The sequence below is a fragment of the Camelus ferus genome, chromosome 15, assembly GCF_009834535.1.
Source record: "Camelus ferus isolate YT-003-E chromosome 15, BCGSAC_Cfer_1.0, whole genome shotgun sequence".
Classification (NCBI taxonomy): domain Eukaryota; kingdom Metazoa; phylum Chordata; class Mammalia; order Artiodactyla; family Camelidae; genus Camelus; species Camelus ferus.
Window position 1 is genome coordinate 44,473,145 of NC_045710.1, and position 18,308 is coordinate 44,491,452.

Sequence of the window (18,308 nt, forward strand, 5' to 3'; positions counted from 1 at the left end):
ATAATGCTGCCACAAATACTGATGCAATAAGTCTTTGTATAGACACATATTTTCCTTTCTCTTGGGTAAATACTTAAAAGTGGAATTGCTGGGTCATAAAGTAAACTTAAGTTTAACATTTGAAGAAACTGCCAAACTGTTTTCCAAAGTGGCTATGTCAATTACATTCCCAACAGCAGTGTGTAAGAGCACCAGTTCCTCCAAATCCTCCCCAACACATACAATCACTCTTAACTTTAGCCATTCTAATTGGTGTGCAGTAGAATCTTGTAGTTTTTAATTTGTATTTCCCTAATGACTGATGATGCTGAGCATCTTTTCATGTGCTTATTAGCCATTTGTGTACCTTCTCTGGTAAAATAAATCAATTCCCAATTTTTAATCAAGTTGTCTTACTAGATAGATGATTTGCAAATATTTCTCCCAATATGTGGTGGCTTCACTTGTTAAGATTCGGTGGGGGGGGGGGTCAAATTTTAATAAAATTAATTTTTTCAAGTAAATACATAATAAAGATACAGAACATTTCTATCACCCCAAAAAGTTCGCTTGTGTTCCTTTACAATGAATTCCCACCACCAGTCATTGAGATTTCCACTTCTATAAGTTACTTTAGAATATTCTAGAAGTGCACAATGATATACACTATGTACTCTTCTCTCTAGCTTCATCTGCTTAGAATGTTTCTTGATATTCATCCATGGTGTTGAAATGTATCAGTAGTTCTTTTCTTTTTATTGATGAACAGTACTCCATTATGTGAATATACCACAATTTGTTTATCTGTCAATTAATTCCAGTTGAGGCTCATGAATGAAGTAGGTGTTAACATTCAAGTACAAATCTGTGGAAATAATTTTCCATTTCTCTTGGGTAAATATCTGGAACAGGAATTTCTGGGTCTTATGATGGGTACATACTTAAGTTTATAAGAAACTGATAAAATAGTTCTCTAAACTGGCTGTCTTATTTTATACTCCTCAACAGCAAGGAGAGTTCTAGTTGCTCTACATCCTTAGCATCATTTGATATCATTAGTCCTTAATTTTTTTACCCATCCCAAGTGAGTAAAGAATCTTCACTGTGGTTTTATTTTGCATTTCCCAGATGACTAAAGACATTGAGTATCTTTTCATGTAATTACTGACCATTTTTATATTTTTATGAATTAACCAAATTATTCACATCTTTTGCCCACTTATAAACTGTCTTACTGTTTTCAAAGAGTTCTTTATAGTATTAAATATATAACGATATGTCTATAAGATTTGGAAAACATTAATACGTTTAATATATTGCTCAATTTCTAACTTCATATAGCAAAAAAATATGTACAATATTGAACAAAGGGAAAACGGGGTAAGAACAGAATGGTAAAAGTTTAATAAATATAGTATCAAATTCAACTGATCTTAATCTTAATCTTAATCTATTCATTTCTCAACAACCACAGTAATACAACAACAAAAACATCAAAATAACCTTATCTAGATTATATACAAGAAACATCTGAAATCAAAAAGTTGCTGCCAAGATCCACATTGCATCTCCAAGTCTGATCATAGCCTTATAGCATAAACATAATCTATCAGGTTTACTTTGTTTGTAATTTACTGGCATCCCAAAATCCACTTCCTAGGTTGGCAAATGCTGATGATATGTAACCAAGCAAGAGTCTGGAATATGAACCTTTAAATTGCCAATTCTAAAACTATTTTTTCCCCTCTTATTTTTTCTGCTTTATCTTTTATTATTCTTTAGCTCTCTCTAACCTCCATTCTTCCAAGATTGGTCATGTCCTATCACTTTTTTTTAGATGGATTTACAGTGATCAGAACCTTTTTTTTAAAAAAAAACATTTTCAACTCCAGACAAAACGAACACCTTACCCTTTAGCAGTAACCCCCTCCTCTTATTTCCCCCCAACACTTCCTTGCCCCGGTCAAACACTAATCTACGTTCTGTATCTACAGATTTGCCTTAATCATTTTATATAAATGGAATCATACAGTATGTGATCCTGTGTAATCTACTTTTAAGTCCTAAGATTTCTGAACATAAAATCTAACACAGTCATATTTTCTCAAATACAAAGCTGTAACTTTTATACATATTACTAATTTTATTTCCTTTGTTACGTATCTCTTGATGGAACTGTAGCCTTCATACTCATGATATAGTATTCATAATAATTTCATTCCCTTGAAAAGAAAACTACAGTATGAAAACACTGAACTGTCATAACATTAACTGTTGATTCCTTTTAATAATATAATAAAAATTATCCCTATTTTAAATAAAAGAATATATTTTACTTACTACAGAACCTTACCTTGACTAAGGTGTTCATGGTAAATAGATGCTAAATTGGGAAGATGTTGTTGGAGATGAGATGTTAGCTCTGCATGTGAATTAATCTGAACTAGCTCCTCTTCACATCCAGATTCTTCACCATCAAAATCAGCCATATTTTTTTCTGATTTTGCACTGACCTGGGAGCTACTGCAACTGACATCATCTGCACTTAGCATATCATCAACCATATGTCTGTAACAGAGAAGAGCACATAGTTAGTAATTACCAATTTAAAAACACTTTGTGAATCACAAAAAAATCTCTCAAACCATTTGGCAGAAGTTAACGACACACTCAAGAACAAAGCTACATTTGTTTAATATGGAATACTGACAGCTTTATAAAAATTAAAAACCCCACAATGTCAGCATTATAGTATTAACTTTACAAATATACTGACATATTATCTGACCCATCAATACACTTTACTAAAATAACTTCAAAGACAACAATTTTAGGGAAAATCAGTAAAATTACTGTTATATAATTATTTTATAAACTCAAATCACAAAGTAAAACCTTAAAATTTGTTTACATTTGTTCATACAATTGCAGAATCAAATGAGGTAACTATCAGGAAAATATTTCAATTTAAAGCTGCAATCTAGATGTGGTTAATGTTAACTGGGGGACTCTGAACTAAATAAATACCTATTAAGCACTCACTTCTAAAACATACCATATAGGGTGCTCTAAGGATGTAAAGACATAAGGATGAAAAATAATATGAAGAAGAAAATTTCAGGATTGACTTAGAGACTCACAAGTAGTACCATACACAGAGAATATGGAAAGGGCTAACATTAAAAAAAATTATTAGGTCTTCTCAGGTAGAGGATTGGTGTGAAGACTCAAAGAACTGCAATGTGCCAAACTGAATATATTACCCTCCTCAGTTTTATGCTTTGTCTTCGGTATGAGCTGCCTTGGGGAGAACTCTGAATGTACATATTTGTACTGTCAGACCATAAACCCGTGGTTCTTGATCAGAAGGCCAAAGGGACATTCAGCAATGTCTAGAGGTACTTTTAGGTTATCACAACTTAGAAGATACCTCTGGCATCCAGGGATAGAAGCTAGGGATGCTGCTAAACATTCATCCTACAATGCACAGAGCAGTATTCACATTGCTGCAAATCCACAATACACAGTTACCTGGCCCAAAATGTCAATAATGCCAAGATTGAGAAAGTTTACCTTAAACTCATTTGGTTAATGTTAAGAATAAAAAGGCAGAAGAAATAAAGTAGGAATATGTATAGGTATGTACTTCTCCCAAATAACCATACTGAATTCTGAAAGGCCTGGCAAATAGTCACGTCTAAGAAAATTCATCCTGATAAACCAATATTCTTATTTCATGATTAACTCAAGTATTACTACTTGCAATGACAGTAACAGTAAGTAGCAGCTAATATTTATTAAGCTATTATATGCCAATCAGATTAGCCCATGACATGCTCACAATAAACCTATGAGATAGGTACTACTTTTCCTACTTAACAGATGAGAAAATGATGGGGGAAAAACTGAGTTTTCTCCCAATATTGTAACACAAGTAAATGACAGAATCACTTAAACATCACAGATGTATTTCACAGATAATCAAAAAGCTTTATGCTGAGGCTTTAACCTTACTAATACCCTAAAATCAGAGTATAAGTAAAATTTCCCTTTTCATGATCACACTTTAATGGAAGTTTTCAGAAGCAATTTTCTATCTGCCTTTAGGCAATTATTACAAGGAGCTGAAGATCTAGATCTGTGCTGTACAATATAATAGCCACTTGCCACCTGTGGCCACTGCACATGTACAAAGTGGTTGGTCTAAATAAATATGTGTTGTAAGTATAAAATATACACAGGTTATTAAAGACTTGGTTCAAAATAGAAAAATATTTTATTAATAATGTTTACATTGATTACATGGGGAGTTGATATTGTGGACATTACTGCTTTAAATAAAATGTATAACTAAAATTAATCTCATATTTCATTTTGCTTTCTAAAATGTGCCCACTAGAAAATGAAAAATTACATAATTTGTGGCATGCATTTGTAGCTTACATTATATTCCTATTAGACAGGACTGATCTAGTTGAATAAATAGGCTATAATTACCTCTAAAAGGAAATATAACCTGTTTATCTTTAAGGAGACTTACCCATCATGGTGGTGATGATGGTGGTGGTGGTGGTGGTGGTGATGCTGTGGACCAATAAACTGCCGACAATTAAATAATTCATTCCCAATAGTCTCCCCAAGAAAGTCCCCAGTGCGTGTAATACAAGATTCCTGAGATGCTTGTGCTATATGAGCAGCATTCATTTCCCCTGAAATATCATGTTCCGGGTCTTCAGAGTGTGAACAGGCATCTAGCATTCTTATTCGATTATCTACCGATGGCAATGACTCAGTGTTAAAAACCAGGTCCTTTCCTGTTCCATTGTTTGTCCCACTTCTTTCTGATGGATCTTGAGAATCCCCTAAGCAAATGCCTGCTTGACTTTCCAACTTCCTGTTCCGAAGATCTGTACCACAACTGCTTTTAGGAGGATTATGACCATGATCGTCATCTTCGTCTTCTTCTTTAAGGGTTTCAATATCTGCGATGTCTTCTGACTGTACCTCACTGCCAGGGCTCCCTGCTGACTGGCTTGCATGGCTAGAATTCACTTCATTGCTAGATCCATCACTATGTCCACTACTGCTACCAGGACCACTGCTTCCATCTTCACCACTGTTGGCAGTTTCGTCAGAACTTCCCTGCATGGATTCCTGTATTGAGAAACAAAGAGATTTAAATAAATATTTAAAACTAGTAAGAAAAAAAGTAAATGACATTAATGCACTGTAGTTTTTTTTAAAAGGCTGCAATTGTCTTATTTCTTCGAACAATACAAAATGGAATTAAAAACTTAAAGAAAAGTAAAGAACCTCAGTAATACTAAAAAGGGAAGCCTTAACAGGGATCAGGTTTATATTCCCAGTTCAAAGGATAAGCATGGCACAAACGTGAAAATCAAAAACTCTCTTTAAAAGGGGAGGAAAAACTGTTTTCATACCTCTGTATCTGAAAGTCGCTGTTGTACATGTTTCGTTCTATTAATAAGTTGCTCATCCATTTCAATGTCACTGCCTCCACTTTGATGGGTATCACTGTTATCACTGCTTTGAGGACTGGCTGCAGGTGACCCTGTATTAAGAAGATTTTGTTATTTCTCATTTGCTTTAACATGGATCTATCAAAATGCCATAATCTTTTGATTCTGTGATACACCAAAGCTCTATGCTAAGTAGCCAAAAAATATAATCTGGAAATATGTTAACATCTGCCAATCATTTCTAAAGAGGATATACATGATTTCAATTAAAAGCCAAGACACTAATGATTTAAACAAAAAGGGTAAGATAGATAACTAGTTAAGGGTTTACATCTCCTGCTCAAAATGAACTCTACAACTCTGAAACAAATATATTATATAAAATCAACCCCAGATGATCATCAAAATAAAACTACAAGTCATCTTGCCATACATTTCTAAGACTCAACTTACAAGGTGATGGTGCAGCTCTTCTGAGCTCTTCTTCCTCTGAAGGAAAAGGAAAAAAAAAACAGGAGGAAAATATTCTAAGTGAATGAATTTCTTTGGGACAACACATTAGTTGTTCTTATTATATAATCAACAAGACACAAGTAGGGAAACCTGCAATAATTAAGTACCCACCACTTTCCGTACTGGTTGTGGGTGCCCACATAGAAAAGCCTAATAGTAGTATACAATGCCAGGAGGCCAAAACAGGGGTAAAACTGATAAAATTTTAGAAAGCCTGGGAAAGCTATACATGTAAAAGTACACATAAAACACTGAAATGATAGAAAACTTTGAAGTAGAAAACGCAGAGAAATGTATCATTATGTTCTACTCTCAAAATTATTTCTAAAACGAAGCATATTGCTTGTTTGTTTTCTAACCAAAAGCTCTGAAGCTTTTATGAAATAGTTGGGTTTTTTTTTTTTAAAGTGAACAACCATAATGAGAGGGAAGATCCATTAACTACTAAAATTTTATCGCTGTTCTTTACTTGAATAGTAAGCCCAAAACATGAGCCAATCCCAATTTATTAACCTTTTTACAAAACCACCAACTCCCATTCAAACTTATTTCAAAATTAAGACTGAAGTGAAACTAATTTGCAAAAACGAATTCAAATTTGTGTTCTAAACTTTGGACAACTTACAAATTATTTTATACTTCAAATTACATTATACTTTACTAACCTTTCTTATTTCCAATGGGAAGATTAGTGTTTAATAAAGATGCAAATGAACTCTGTTTAGATAGCTGGGCCTTAGCAGCTAGTGCATTATTCCATAATGCTTTAATTAACATCGATGCCAAATACAATGTCTTAAAAAAAAAAAAAAGATTAAAATTACAGGTTTTAGGAAACATTGTAACAAATTTAATATCCTTTTGCCTAACTTAAATGCCAACAGAAATAAACAAGTTAAATCATCTGAATCACAAATAAATTTTCACTTTACAAAAAAAAAACAGAAAACCATTGTATTTTGAATCAATTACCTGTTCAGTATGAACACTTGGCTCAAGAGCAGAGACCAGATTAAGAAGATGTCTAAGTGGTACTGGATCCAAATTCTTGATGAGTGAAGGAAATAAGTCATGAATATACCGACTACAATGTTTCAACTAGAAAATAAAAGTAGAGACAATAATCAAAAACAATTACACTACATAAATAAATAAACTGATAACAAAAAAGTTATATAAGTTTAAAAGTGAAGAAGGAGGCTGGGACACTAATTTTTAAAAACACCTTGCTAAAATGTCAATAAACCAAATATCATGAATCACAGTACATAAAACCATGAAAATAAAATTCCTACTTAAGCAGAACTTTAGCTTATCCAAGCAAACCATAAACTTAAATTTTTAACCACAAGACGGAAGTGCACAATACACACAGTTTCTGGAATTCAAGTATAAAAACAATTCCAATTAAATTTAGGTAACTATTATTCATAAAAAAACAAATTAAATAGTAAATTAAGATGTATGCAATTAAAAATAAAATACAGTTAGGAAAGAAAATCAAATTAATATTAATCAAGTATACAGTGGATCCTTGAACAATGCAGGTTTAACTGTGTGGATCCACATATATGCAGATTTTTTTCACCAAGTATGTACTATAGTAGCACATGATCCACGGATATGGAACTATGGATACAGAAGACTGACTGTAAAGTTACATGCTGATTTTTGACTGTATAGAGGGTGGTGCCATAACCCCCACATTGTTCAAGGGTCTATTGTATTTCTCATAGTAAGTGGTTATATTTATATAACATGTTCATTTTACTAGAATGCACAACAGGAACTCCCTTATAATCAAGATCTTCATAATATAAGTCAGGAGATAGAAAGTCTCCTTTGTTATATGAAACAGAATTATGTAAATATGAGGGAAAGTATAATATTTACAAAAATGTGACCTCTAAATATTACAATGTCATGTAAAATAACTATCTTTTATAGCCATAAAGTTGCTAATAGCTAAATCAAGATCCAGCAACAAATACGACTAGGCCAGAAATAACCAATTACAGGACTCCAAAGGTAAAAGGTATTCTACTTTTCTTCAATACATAAAAAGTCTTTAAGAAAACACACATTTTTCTATTCTAAAACACTAACTTTTACATTTTTCAGGTGTATATCACATGAACTCTCTGCTACTGCATCCCCTTATCAGGGTAAATATACATAACTTAATTTTGAAACAGAAGGTGAAAATAAAATAACACTGGAAAAGTTCCTCTAGGTCAGGGCGACTTCTAATAAACTACACTAATCCCTTCAATGCTACTATTTAATTCAACACTACTGTTTAAACCAATTGCAGTACTTCAAGACCAAAAACATTATTTGACTTTGAGAAGTGAATCATCAATTATAAGTGCTGGTTTTACAGATCTTATCTAAGAATATTACTATTAATTTAAATATAATGTTAACACTATAACTGGACTATATTAACAGTTTATAATTGCTTTTTTGCCAACAAATAACTATTAATTTTATACTTTTCCTTATTAAAATGTGATAAAAACATACTATGTGATACATTTCTGATGTGTGCCAATTCAATTATTAATAAAATGGGACTTTAATAGACATAATTTTCATAATCAAATACCTTACTGGTTATTTTTAAGTAATAAGACCCTTAAGAGATAACTATGTAATCCGGAACTGAGGCAAAAGATACACTAGGGGCTTTTCAAAATACACACTATGAAGACAAATCCAAAAAGTCAGGAAAAAATATTAAGATTGATGGCTTGAGTTCCTGGTAAAAATGGCATGTGTAGTTGGTTCAGACTCTTCTTCACTAGTTATTGAAAAGAAAAGAGAGGAAAAGGATGTCAAGACAAAAGATGGCAGAGCAGGAAATGCCTGGAATCCACCTCTGTACCTAGACAGCAACTGTACTGGCAGAAACTGTCTGATGTAACTATTCTGAAACTCTATAGAGTAGCTGTTTTGAACTCCTGCACTCCCAACAGAAGGCCTGAATGGTAAATATTGGCCAATTTCAGTGTGAAGCCTTCAGTGTGATAGCAGCTATTCATCCCCCACTCCCTGTCCCTATGGCAGGCAGCTGTGGGGACACCAATATGACTCTAGTATAGTTTGGAGCCATGGGTGGGCAATAATAATCTTGTTCTCCAAATAGCAAACCTCTGTGTTCCGATCTCAATTTCTACCTCTAATGGCTGAGATGCAGGCACAGAGATTAACTGTCACTGTTTCAACCCAAATCAGCTAGTGACTATTGGGGGAATTAAAGCAGGCACACTACAGTTTTTCTGGACGCTCAATAACAATTGTATGTGTATAATAATTTAGAGAAGCACTACACATTCTCAGGGGAAGTCAGAGGCTAAGAAAAACCTGAGGAGACCATAAGCATTCGCATTATATTAATCCCTAGCACAAAAACACTTATAACTATCAAAGAAAGAATAAACTGAGAAAGGAAGAGAATCTCATTTCCAGAGTCAGCACATTATAAAATTCAGATGCTGTTTTAACCCCCTCCCCCAAAAGGAAAGAAAAGCAACAGAAAATATAAAAATATAAAAATGTGGTCCGTTCAAATGAATATAATAAATCAACACAAATGTACCCAAGGAAGCTCACCCGTTGGAACTGCTTGACAAAGATCTTAATACATCTACCTTTACAGACATTCAAAGAGCTAAAGGAAGAAAAAAACAGACAGGAAAACAATGCCTGAACAAAATGAGTACAGCATTAAAAAAAAAAAACAAAACAGAAATAAAAGGATATTATCTATCCATTCAACTTGGCAATGACTTCATCGATATAACACCAAAAACAGAGGCCAGAAAAGAAAAAAATGATAAATCAGACTTCATCAGAATTAAGACCTTTGTGTATCTTAAGGGTACTTTCAAGAAAGGAAAAGACAACTTACAGAGTTGGAGAAAATATATGCAAATACCGTACCTGATGAGACTATTATCTAGAATATATAAAGTACTTCTAAAATGTAACAAAACAAAAAAAATCCACAAACAACACAATTCAAAAATAGGCAAAGGACTTGAATGAACATTTCTCCAAAGAAGATATACAAATAGCCAATAAGTACATGAAAGGCTGCTCAACATTGTCGTTCAGAAATGCAAATAAATGCAAATTACAACCACAATTAGATACCACTTCACACCTAGTAGGATGGCTAAAATTTTTTTTAAAAGACAAATAACAATTGTTGGCAAGGATGTGGAGAAATTAGAACCTGCTTGTATTGCTGATGGGATGTACAATACTGCAGTTGCTGTGGAAAAATTTAGTGATTTTCTGTACAGGTTAAACCTCAAATTACCAAATGAGCCAGGAGTATCTATCCCTAGGTATATTTATAGAAGAACTGAAAACAGAGACTCAAACATATACCTGTACACCCATGTTCACAGAAGTGTTATATGTAATAAACAGTGAAAAGATGGAATCAACTCAAATGTCCACTGATGAATCAATGCATAAACTAGACGTAGTGTATACCTACAATTGAATATTATTCAGCCATAACATAAAGAGAAAATTTTTATGTATGCTATAACATGGTTGGACCTTGAAAAAACTGTATTTAGTAAAATAAGCCAACATAGTATGATTTCATTAAATGAGGTACCTAGAATAGGCAAATTCATAGAGACACAAAGTAGAAGAGAGGAAACCAACAGTCCCCTGGAAGGGGGGTGGTGGGGGTTATTATTGTATAGCAAACAGGTATAGTGTTTTTTGGGAGGATGATATCAAAGTTTTGGACACAGGTAAGTGATGATTAAAAACACTGTGAACGTATTTAATGCCATAAAACTTGTACACTTACAAATGGTTAAAATGGTAAATTACATGTTATATAAATTTATACCACAATAAAGTAATTTTAATAAAGAAGAGAAGAATATTTTAAAAGCCATCAACCAAAAACTCAAAGCAAGTTTTTAAAAAAAAAAAAAATACTCGTGGGGTTAATGAAACCTGAAAAACAACATGAGAGAAAAATTCATCTCATAAAAAAGGATGGGCTATATATTAGATATGTATCTTTGTAAAATATTAAATATACAAGCTCTTTGTTCAGAAAACAATGGAATACTATCCATGCCTACTAAACAGTTCTGATGGAAAACAAGAATGGCTCTAGTATCTCACTTTTGGTCAAACTCTTCAAGTACAAAGAAAACAGACATTTCAAGTGTACAGAAACCCAGAATATCCACAAATTTCTCTTCAGGGATGTTGGAGGATATAATCGAGAGGACATGACTGCCAGTTGACCTGTGAGCTGAAACTGGGTAACCAGAGGCTCCTCACTGCCCCCCTGTTGCTGGAACGTACGTTCTGCCTGCTGTTCCCATGGTAGGAGCTATTCCAAGGACATAACCTTGAGAGAGAGAGTAAGGTGTTGAAACCACCTACACAGTATACATGCCTGAACCCAGTTAAGGCTTCTCTAACAAATTTGTAAGATTTGGCAAGAGGGTGCAGAGCTCTACTCATCTTGCAGCCACTGAAGACAAGCCTCCAGAGTTCCCCTGCTTATTTAACCTGTACCTCCCAATTTGGAGCACTCTCTGTCTCTTCAGCCTCTCCCTCACCTCTGTGTATAGGGCCAGCTGACAAACCAACAAGGGAAAATGAAAGGCTACTCTGTAAAATTCACAAGAATAAACACAAATTAACTCTGGAATAAGGAAAAAGGAATGAGAAAACCAGAAGTGAGGAAAAAGAATTTGTGGTGAATCATATACCTAAATAAAAAATTAATACTAAACAATTGTGGAAAGTATGGTTATACTGTAGAACTTAAAAGTTGTATAACTTGATAAAACACAAATAACATAATAAAAACTGCAAAGTGAATAAGAGAAAAATGTTGAAAATTTCCTCATCTTCCATAGAAGAGAATCAATCATTACTGCATTTCAAAAGGAAAAGAAACAAACCCATAAAGAAAATGAGAATCAGTAATAGATGTGAAATTTCAACAAGTTTCTGATTGACTAAAATGAATGGGAATACATTTTGAAACGTACAGATAAGGAAAGCTGCAGCGAGTGAGCTGCAGAAGAGATAGGTCTATCTTCCTAATGTAACTGGCAAAAATTCTAAACCCAGAGTACCAGGTCGGATGGACAGCAGGAGTGAGACATGGACATGAAATCCTGTTTTCCCATTCCCTCCTCTGTTTTCCATTCCCAGGAGTCCATTTGAGAGCTCTAATGGAAAAATATTTTCACAACATCCAACAATATCTAGACCACCTACCAGTCGTCTTTCTTAAATATGAGCAGATAGCAAAGGCATATGGAAAGACCCAACAACATAAAAGAATACAGTAAAGACAAGAGGTTTAAATATATAATACAAGAAGAAATCATCATTCATATTAACAGCTCCTAAAAAGGCAGGAAGGAACAGAATCCAAATCATAAGATGTAACATAGAAGAGGATACTGCAGTGGCTAGATTATACTTGAGGTACAATCATAATTTCACATGGTTAACAGTATGCAATGTCTCATAAAGTAGTAATTTAAATGTGTACAAATAAATATATACGCAGAAGCTAATAATCACTAGAGTAAAAATCAGTGTTTCTAAAATTGGTCATCACCTAATCCTTTTGAGAATCTGGGGAAAAAATGGACCAGTTCCCTCAAAATATACATAACGCACATTTGAGAGTCATGATATTTAAGTTCCTTCTAAATCCTAGGGAATTTTACTTGTCACTGGGACATGAAAATCTATCCCAGAAAAGCCATTAGCTGCATTTTAAGATAAAATTATCTCAAGAAGCTACAGGAATTTATAGAAAAGTTAAATTCAAGTATGGAAAGCATTTAACAACAAATTCCCATAGAGTGGAAAGATTCTGAAGTTTATTTTTTTGTCGTATGACTAAAAAATTTTATGGTGACAGGGTATAAAGAGGGAGATGTAGAGAGATAATCAAGCCAGAATAATAAGTAACTTTAAATGGTAAAGTCACTGAAATGTAAAAATGTCTACTGTAATTTATATAGTAGTTTTTATACTTACTGAAAAATTAATAAACATGTAAAATATTCAAAGCTTACATAAATGTAGACAATAAAAAAAAAGTTTCCCACCTATCTCAAGCCACTTCCCCAAAAGCAAACCTGTTAAAATTTCTTGTGTATTTTTCCAAAATAGTTCCAGACATTCACAAGTACAAAGAATATATATGTATGTGCATCCTCTTTTTGTAAATGTTTAAGTATCCAGTGGGAGAATACACTGTGTACTTGGTTTCTCTTAATAAAAGATCTATTACCTATGCAGTGTTTACTAAAAATATTTCTTGGAGGTTGTTCCACATGAACATGTAAATACAGCAACTTCAGTCCTTCTCATGGCCACAGAATATTCTATGATATGGACTTCCCAAAATTATTATCCAGCTAGTTATTTAACTAATCCTATAGTGACAGACATTTGTGATCTGCTAGTGTAGTCAATGATATATCGAACATCTTCATGTACATGTATTTAGAAGATAAATCACCAGAAAGAGAACTGCTATATTGTTTTTCCAAAGTTATACCACACCGTTCAATAGATGGCATGGTTAAACATAATGGGAATTACCCTATACATGAAAATGCTATTATGTTAGTTGAACTTATATTGAATTATAAACAAAGACAAGCATTTTTCCAATATTTATAGACCACTGAACTTCTTTTTCAATTTCCCATTTGTCACCTTTGTCAATTTTCTCTTTGGATTCGGATATAAGAGTTGGGATACAATCAATGAAAAGAGCAGCAACCAATCCAGTTATTACTGGGTAAAGTATGTGTATATGTGTGTGGGTGTCTGGTGAGCAAAGTGGCCGCAAAAACTTACTCCAGAGGAAAGGAAAAAAAGACTCAAGTAAGACTCTATACGAAACCAACTTACCCCAGACAGTGTGAAATCAGTTATAGTTGGTGCTCCAATTAAAAGAACTCAAAATTTAGAAATTCCTGATCATTCTAAATTTGTGGTACATTCAAAAGTAAAGCTGTAACAAACCACAAAAACTTCCAACTAAAATAACCTTTAAAATACACTTATTTATTTTCTCTTCTCAAACTATCTTTTATAGATATTTCAAGTTATTTCAAACAGTATCACAGATATGGCCACAATTTTTAAATCAATCCCTTATTAGGTTACTTCAAATTTTTGCTAGGGTAAAACGCTAAGAGTTTTAACACACCATTATTATCAATTGTAAATCTGACCAATTTCAGTTTCAATAAATAATGCTTCACTATTCCTAGTTATTTATCCTTTATTACTTAACTATCATTGTTCTCATATTTGGCTTGTCTTGCCATGAAAAAAATAATAAAAACTCAACTAAAATAACGTTTTCTGAAAGTATGAAAAGAAAATTTCACTTCACTCTGAAATAGGAACTGCCTCTTTGTTAAAATGATAGTGATGTATAAACAGATAATATTAAGTATAAAAAAAAACCGTTCTGAAAAATTACCACAACCAGTAAGGTCTCAAGGCACATAATTATTAACAATCAAAAATTTTAAAATGCTTAAATATATAAAATGTTTACATATATATGCCATGACAATTAAATATAATAGAAGAAATAAAGATAATGAATGAAAGCAAGTATAGTGGGAGAAATAAGTATTTTAATAGCAAGAATAAATAAAATTAAATTATTAAGAATAAGCTTAACATGAAGCAAAATCTATACACAAGTAACTTTGAAATGCTGAATGATACAAAGGAAAAGAAACAACATATGCTTTGAATAAGACAGAACTTCAACTCTCATATTAATCATTCTAACAATAAAAGCAACAATAAAAACAACAATATTTTTAAAGACTAGTCAATGCTAAAAATCAAATGGAAAAAATGAGACAAAGGTTTAAAAAAAAAAAAAATAAGGAGAAAGGATCAGCCTTGCCCAATGCTAAAAAATACGAGGGGAAAAGAGAAAAGATACTAATTAGTATAAAACCAGGGATCAGCAAATGTTTTCTTGATGGGCCAGACAGTAAACAGTTTAGAATTACAAGTGATCACGTCTCTGTTACAAAGTACTGGACTCTGCCACTGAAATATGGAAGCAGCCTTAGACAATATGAAAAAGAATGGGTAAGGCTATGTTACAAAAAAGCTATTTACAAAATTACATGGCCAGCCCACAGGTCTTAAGTTTACCAACCCCTAGTATATAGATCATGACTAGATATACCAAAAGGTCAGACTACAAGTCCAGAAATTGACCCAGTCTAGATAAAACTGCTATCTCAAATCAGTGAAGAAAAGAGTTACTGAACAAATGGAATATGGACAACTACATAACCAAAACAATGGGCAGGGGATGGGGGGAACTGTCATCCATGACACCTTGAACCATGATAAACTCCAACTGGATCAAAGATTAATACATAAAACTGAAACAAAATGTACAGGAATAATTAAAGGGGAATTTTCTTATAATCTTGAAATGAAGAAGGCATTTCAAACCATAACACAAAAGCCACAGGCCATAAAAATTTGAACCACAAGGTCAAAATCACAAACTTGAAAATGAACTGCAAAAGCCACCTTAAGCAAAGACATCAAAGTAGAATGTAGTCATAACCCATAACAGACAGAAGTCCAATGTGATATAAAGATCTCCTACCAAAAAAAAAAAATTAAAAAATAAAGCAACTGATAAATGGCAAAGAATATAAACAGACACTCCCAGAATAGGAAACAAAAATAGCTCAAACACAAGATTTTCAATCTGATTGACACAAAATAAATCCAAATTTAAAACATCAGTATCATCACTTTTCACCCATCAGTTTAGCAAATATCAAGAAACTTACTGAGGAGGATAAGGTGAAAGTGGTGCTATCATGCCATTAGTTACCACAAATTAACCACACATAAGCTTTGACCTAACAATTCTATTTATAAGTAGGAATTTATCCTACGTAATAGTTTTGAACATGGTGAAATCACTATGGTATAAGTTACTCACTGAAGCACTGTTTATAACGGAAAGGACTCGGAAAAAATAATGCCAAAGAACAGGAATTGGTTAAATTAATTATGGTACGTGCATATAATGAAGCACTATGCAACCCCTAAAAAAAAGTTCTAAAAAAAAAAAAGTGTTTTATACATTCACATGGAATAGTAATCACCAGAATAAACTGTTTAGTGAAAAAAAGCCAAGTCTTTTAGTTTGAGACATTTGTGGAAAAAAAAGAGGACAAGAAAAGAAAAATGTTTACAATTAGTGATTTATTTAGAAATCTATGATGCACCTGAGAGGTTAATGCTGAATGCGTGGGAGACAAAGGCAGGAAGCAGGAAATTTATATCTTTTCAACATTTAAACCATATGGATAAATGCCTATTCAAAAATTAAATTAAAAAAGAAAACAGTTTAACAGAAAAGAAACATACCAATACAACACTCAGGATAAAAACACTCACTGTATAAATGAAAATTAACAGGGAAATGTCTCTTAATAAACCAAGAACCTCTAATTGTCTGACTCTCATTTCCCTCAATTGTACCAGTAATATAGTAAGACATGGACTCTGAAGTCAGACTTCATAGATTCCATTCCCAACTTTATCCAAATCTTTGTTTCTTTAGTTACAAAATGAAGATGATAACAGAATTTATCTTACAGGGGAGTAAAGTACTTAGAAAATATAATAAAGAAGCACTTAATAAATGTGAGCTGTTGACGTTACCTGTGCTGCAGCCCAAATGCAGTCAATATGCTGAGTACTCAGTCGTCCTTCTGCTGCCAAAAAATTCAGAATCACTTGGCACTGTTTGATAATCTAGAAAAGAAAAACTCATTATAGTTAATTTTTAAAAACATTCTTCTCTGTTAATAGACCACTGAAGTCATATAACTGTCAACAAACCTCAATATGTAAATTTGGTCCAAATATATGCTCTACCACATTGTTGCTTATAAGCCAATCTGCAAGTTCTTTTGCAATGGACCTAAAGTCAAATAATAAAAATAGTTAATACATTTTAAAAAATCAGTATCATTCTTCCCCATGTCTAAGAGACAGACTCAGCTAAAAACCTAAATTTGTTCACATACAAATTATAAAAAAGTTATTACATACAATCAACTGTTTATAGTACTACAGAGAATAACTGAAATAAAACACAAGAAAAGGTAACATTACCTGAACTTATAAATAAGCAATACAATTCTGGAAAGTTAGGATAACTAATATGAGGTGCAGAAACAAGAATATCTAAAAAGCAATGTTTTTTTCTTACTCAAAGATCATGCCTTTTAATTTCCATAGTACGCATTGAAGCATTCAGGGAAGGTTTCTCCATTTCTGATGTAATCTTACCATAGAGGTAAGCACCAAAAGGGGGGGGGGGGGGGAGAATAATCTCCAAGCCAAACTGCAAGTCTCCTGCCTAATACTAATGAAGGTTCTGCTAATGTGGTCCCTAAAGGTATCAACTGACTGTTCTGAACACTCAATTACATTTAGCAATATCTCACCCTTCATTTCAAAGACTAAATTTTTGATTTTTGAACAGTTTGATTATCCTTCATTTTAAAAAAGTGCTATCAATTCTCTTTTAGAGTAATAAATAATTGGCAGAGAAGTTAAACTATTACATTACCAATAAGGTAGTGTGAATTTACCAGTTAGTCTTTTACAGCTTTGAGATAAGCATGAAATTTAAAAAGCTGAACATATGTAAGGTGTACAGTTTGCTGAATTTAAGCTTAAGTATACACATATGAATGTCAGCACCATCAAGATAACACACACATCAACCTAGAAAGTTTCATTATGCCCCTTAGTTCACCTTTTCCCTAGCTCCCACAACTCACTGCTCAGAAAATCAGTAATCTGCTTTCTGTTGTTATAGGTGAGTTTTATTTCATATAATTTTATGTTTAAAAATAGACACAGTATATAATCTTTTTATAATCTAGATTCTTTCACTCAGTATTAAGATTTATCCATTTTGTTTCATTTATCGATAGTTCCACCAGTGATGAATTTGAGTTTCTGTTGCTTCACATACTTGTCAGCATTTGATTGTATCAGCGTTCTGGATTTTAACCATCCTAACAGACGTGTTGTGGAATCTTACTGTTGTTTTAATTTGCAATTCCCCTAATGAAAGAAGAGCAACTTTCAATGTGTTCATTTGCCGTTTGTATATCTTCTTCGGTGAGATGTCTGTTAAAGTCAGCGTATTTTTAAATTAGGTTGCTCATTTTCTTATTGTTAAATTTTTAAGAGTTTTTATATTTTGAATAACAGTCCTAT

At 32.8% G+C, this 18,308-nt stretch overlaps 1 protein-coding gene across 4 annotated transcripts in view; it reads right to left on the reverse strand.

Moving 5' to 3' along the window:
• USP34 (ubiquitin specific peptidase 34) overlaps nucleotides 1-18,308 on the reverse strand; it is a 202,297-nt gene that overhangs the window by 119,883 nt on the left and 64,106 nt on the right. For all 4 annotated transcript variants that reach the window (XM_032497624.1, XM_032497621.1, XM_032497623.1 and 1 more), the window contains 8 exons: nucleotides 16,914-16,995; nucleotides 16,734-16,826; nucleotides 6,945-7,070; nucleotides 6,638-6,767; nucleotides 5,913-5,948; nucleotides 5,421-5,551; nucleotides 4,520-5,133; nucleotides 2,333-2,547 (listed from right to left, as the gene is read on the reverse strand). In XM_032497624.1, the coding sequence (XP_032353515.1) occupies nucleotides 2,333-2,547; nucleotides 4,520-5,133; nucleotides 5,421-5,551; nucleotides 5,913-5,948; nucleotides 6,638-6,767; nucleotides 6,945-7,070; nucleotides 16,734-16,826; nucleotides 16,914-16,995 (1,427 nt within the window). The remainder of the gene's footprint in view (nucleotides 1-2,332; nucleotides 2,548-4,519; nucleotides 5,134-5,420; nucleotides 5,552-5,912; nucleotides 5,949-6,637; nucleotides 6,768-6,944; nucleotides 7,071-16,733; nucleotides 16,827-16,913; nucleotides 16,996-18,308) is intronic.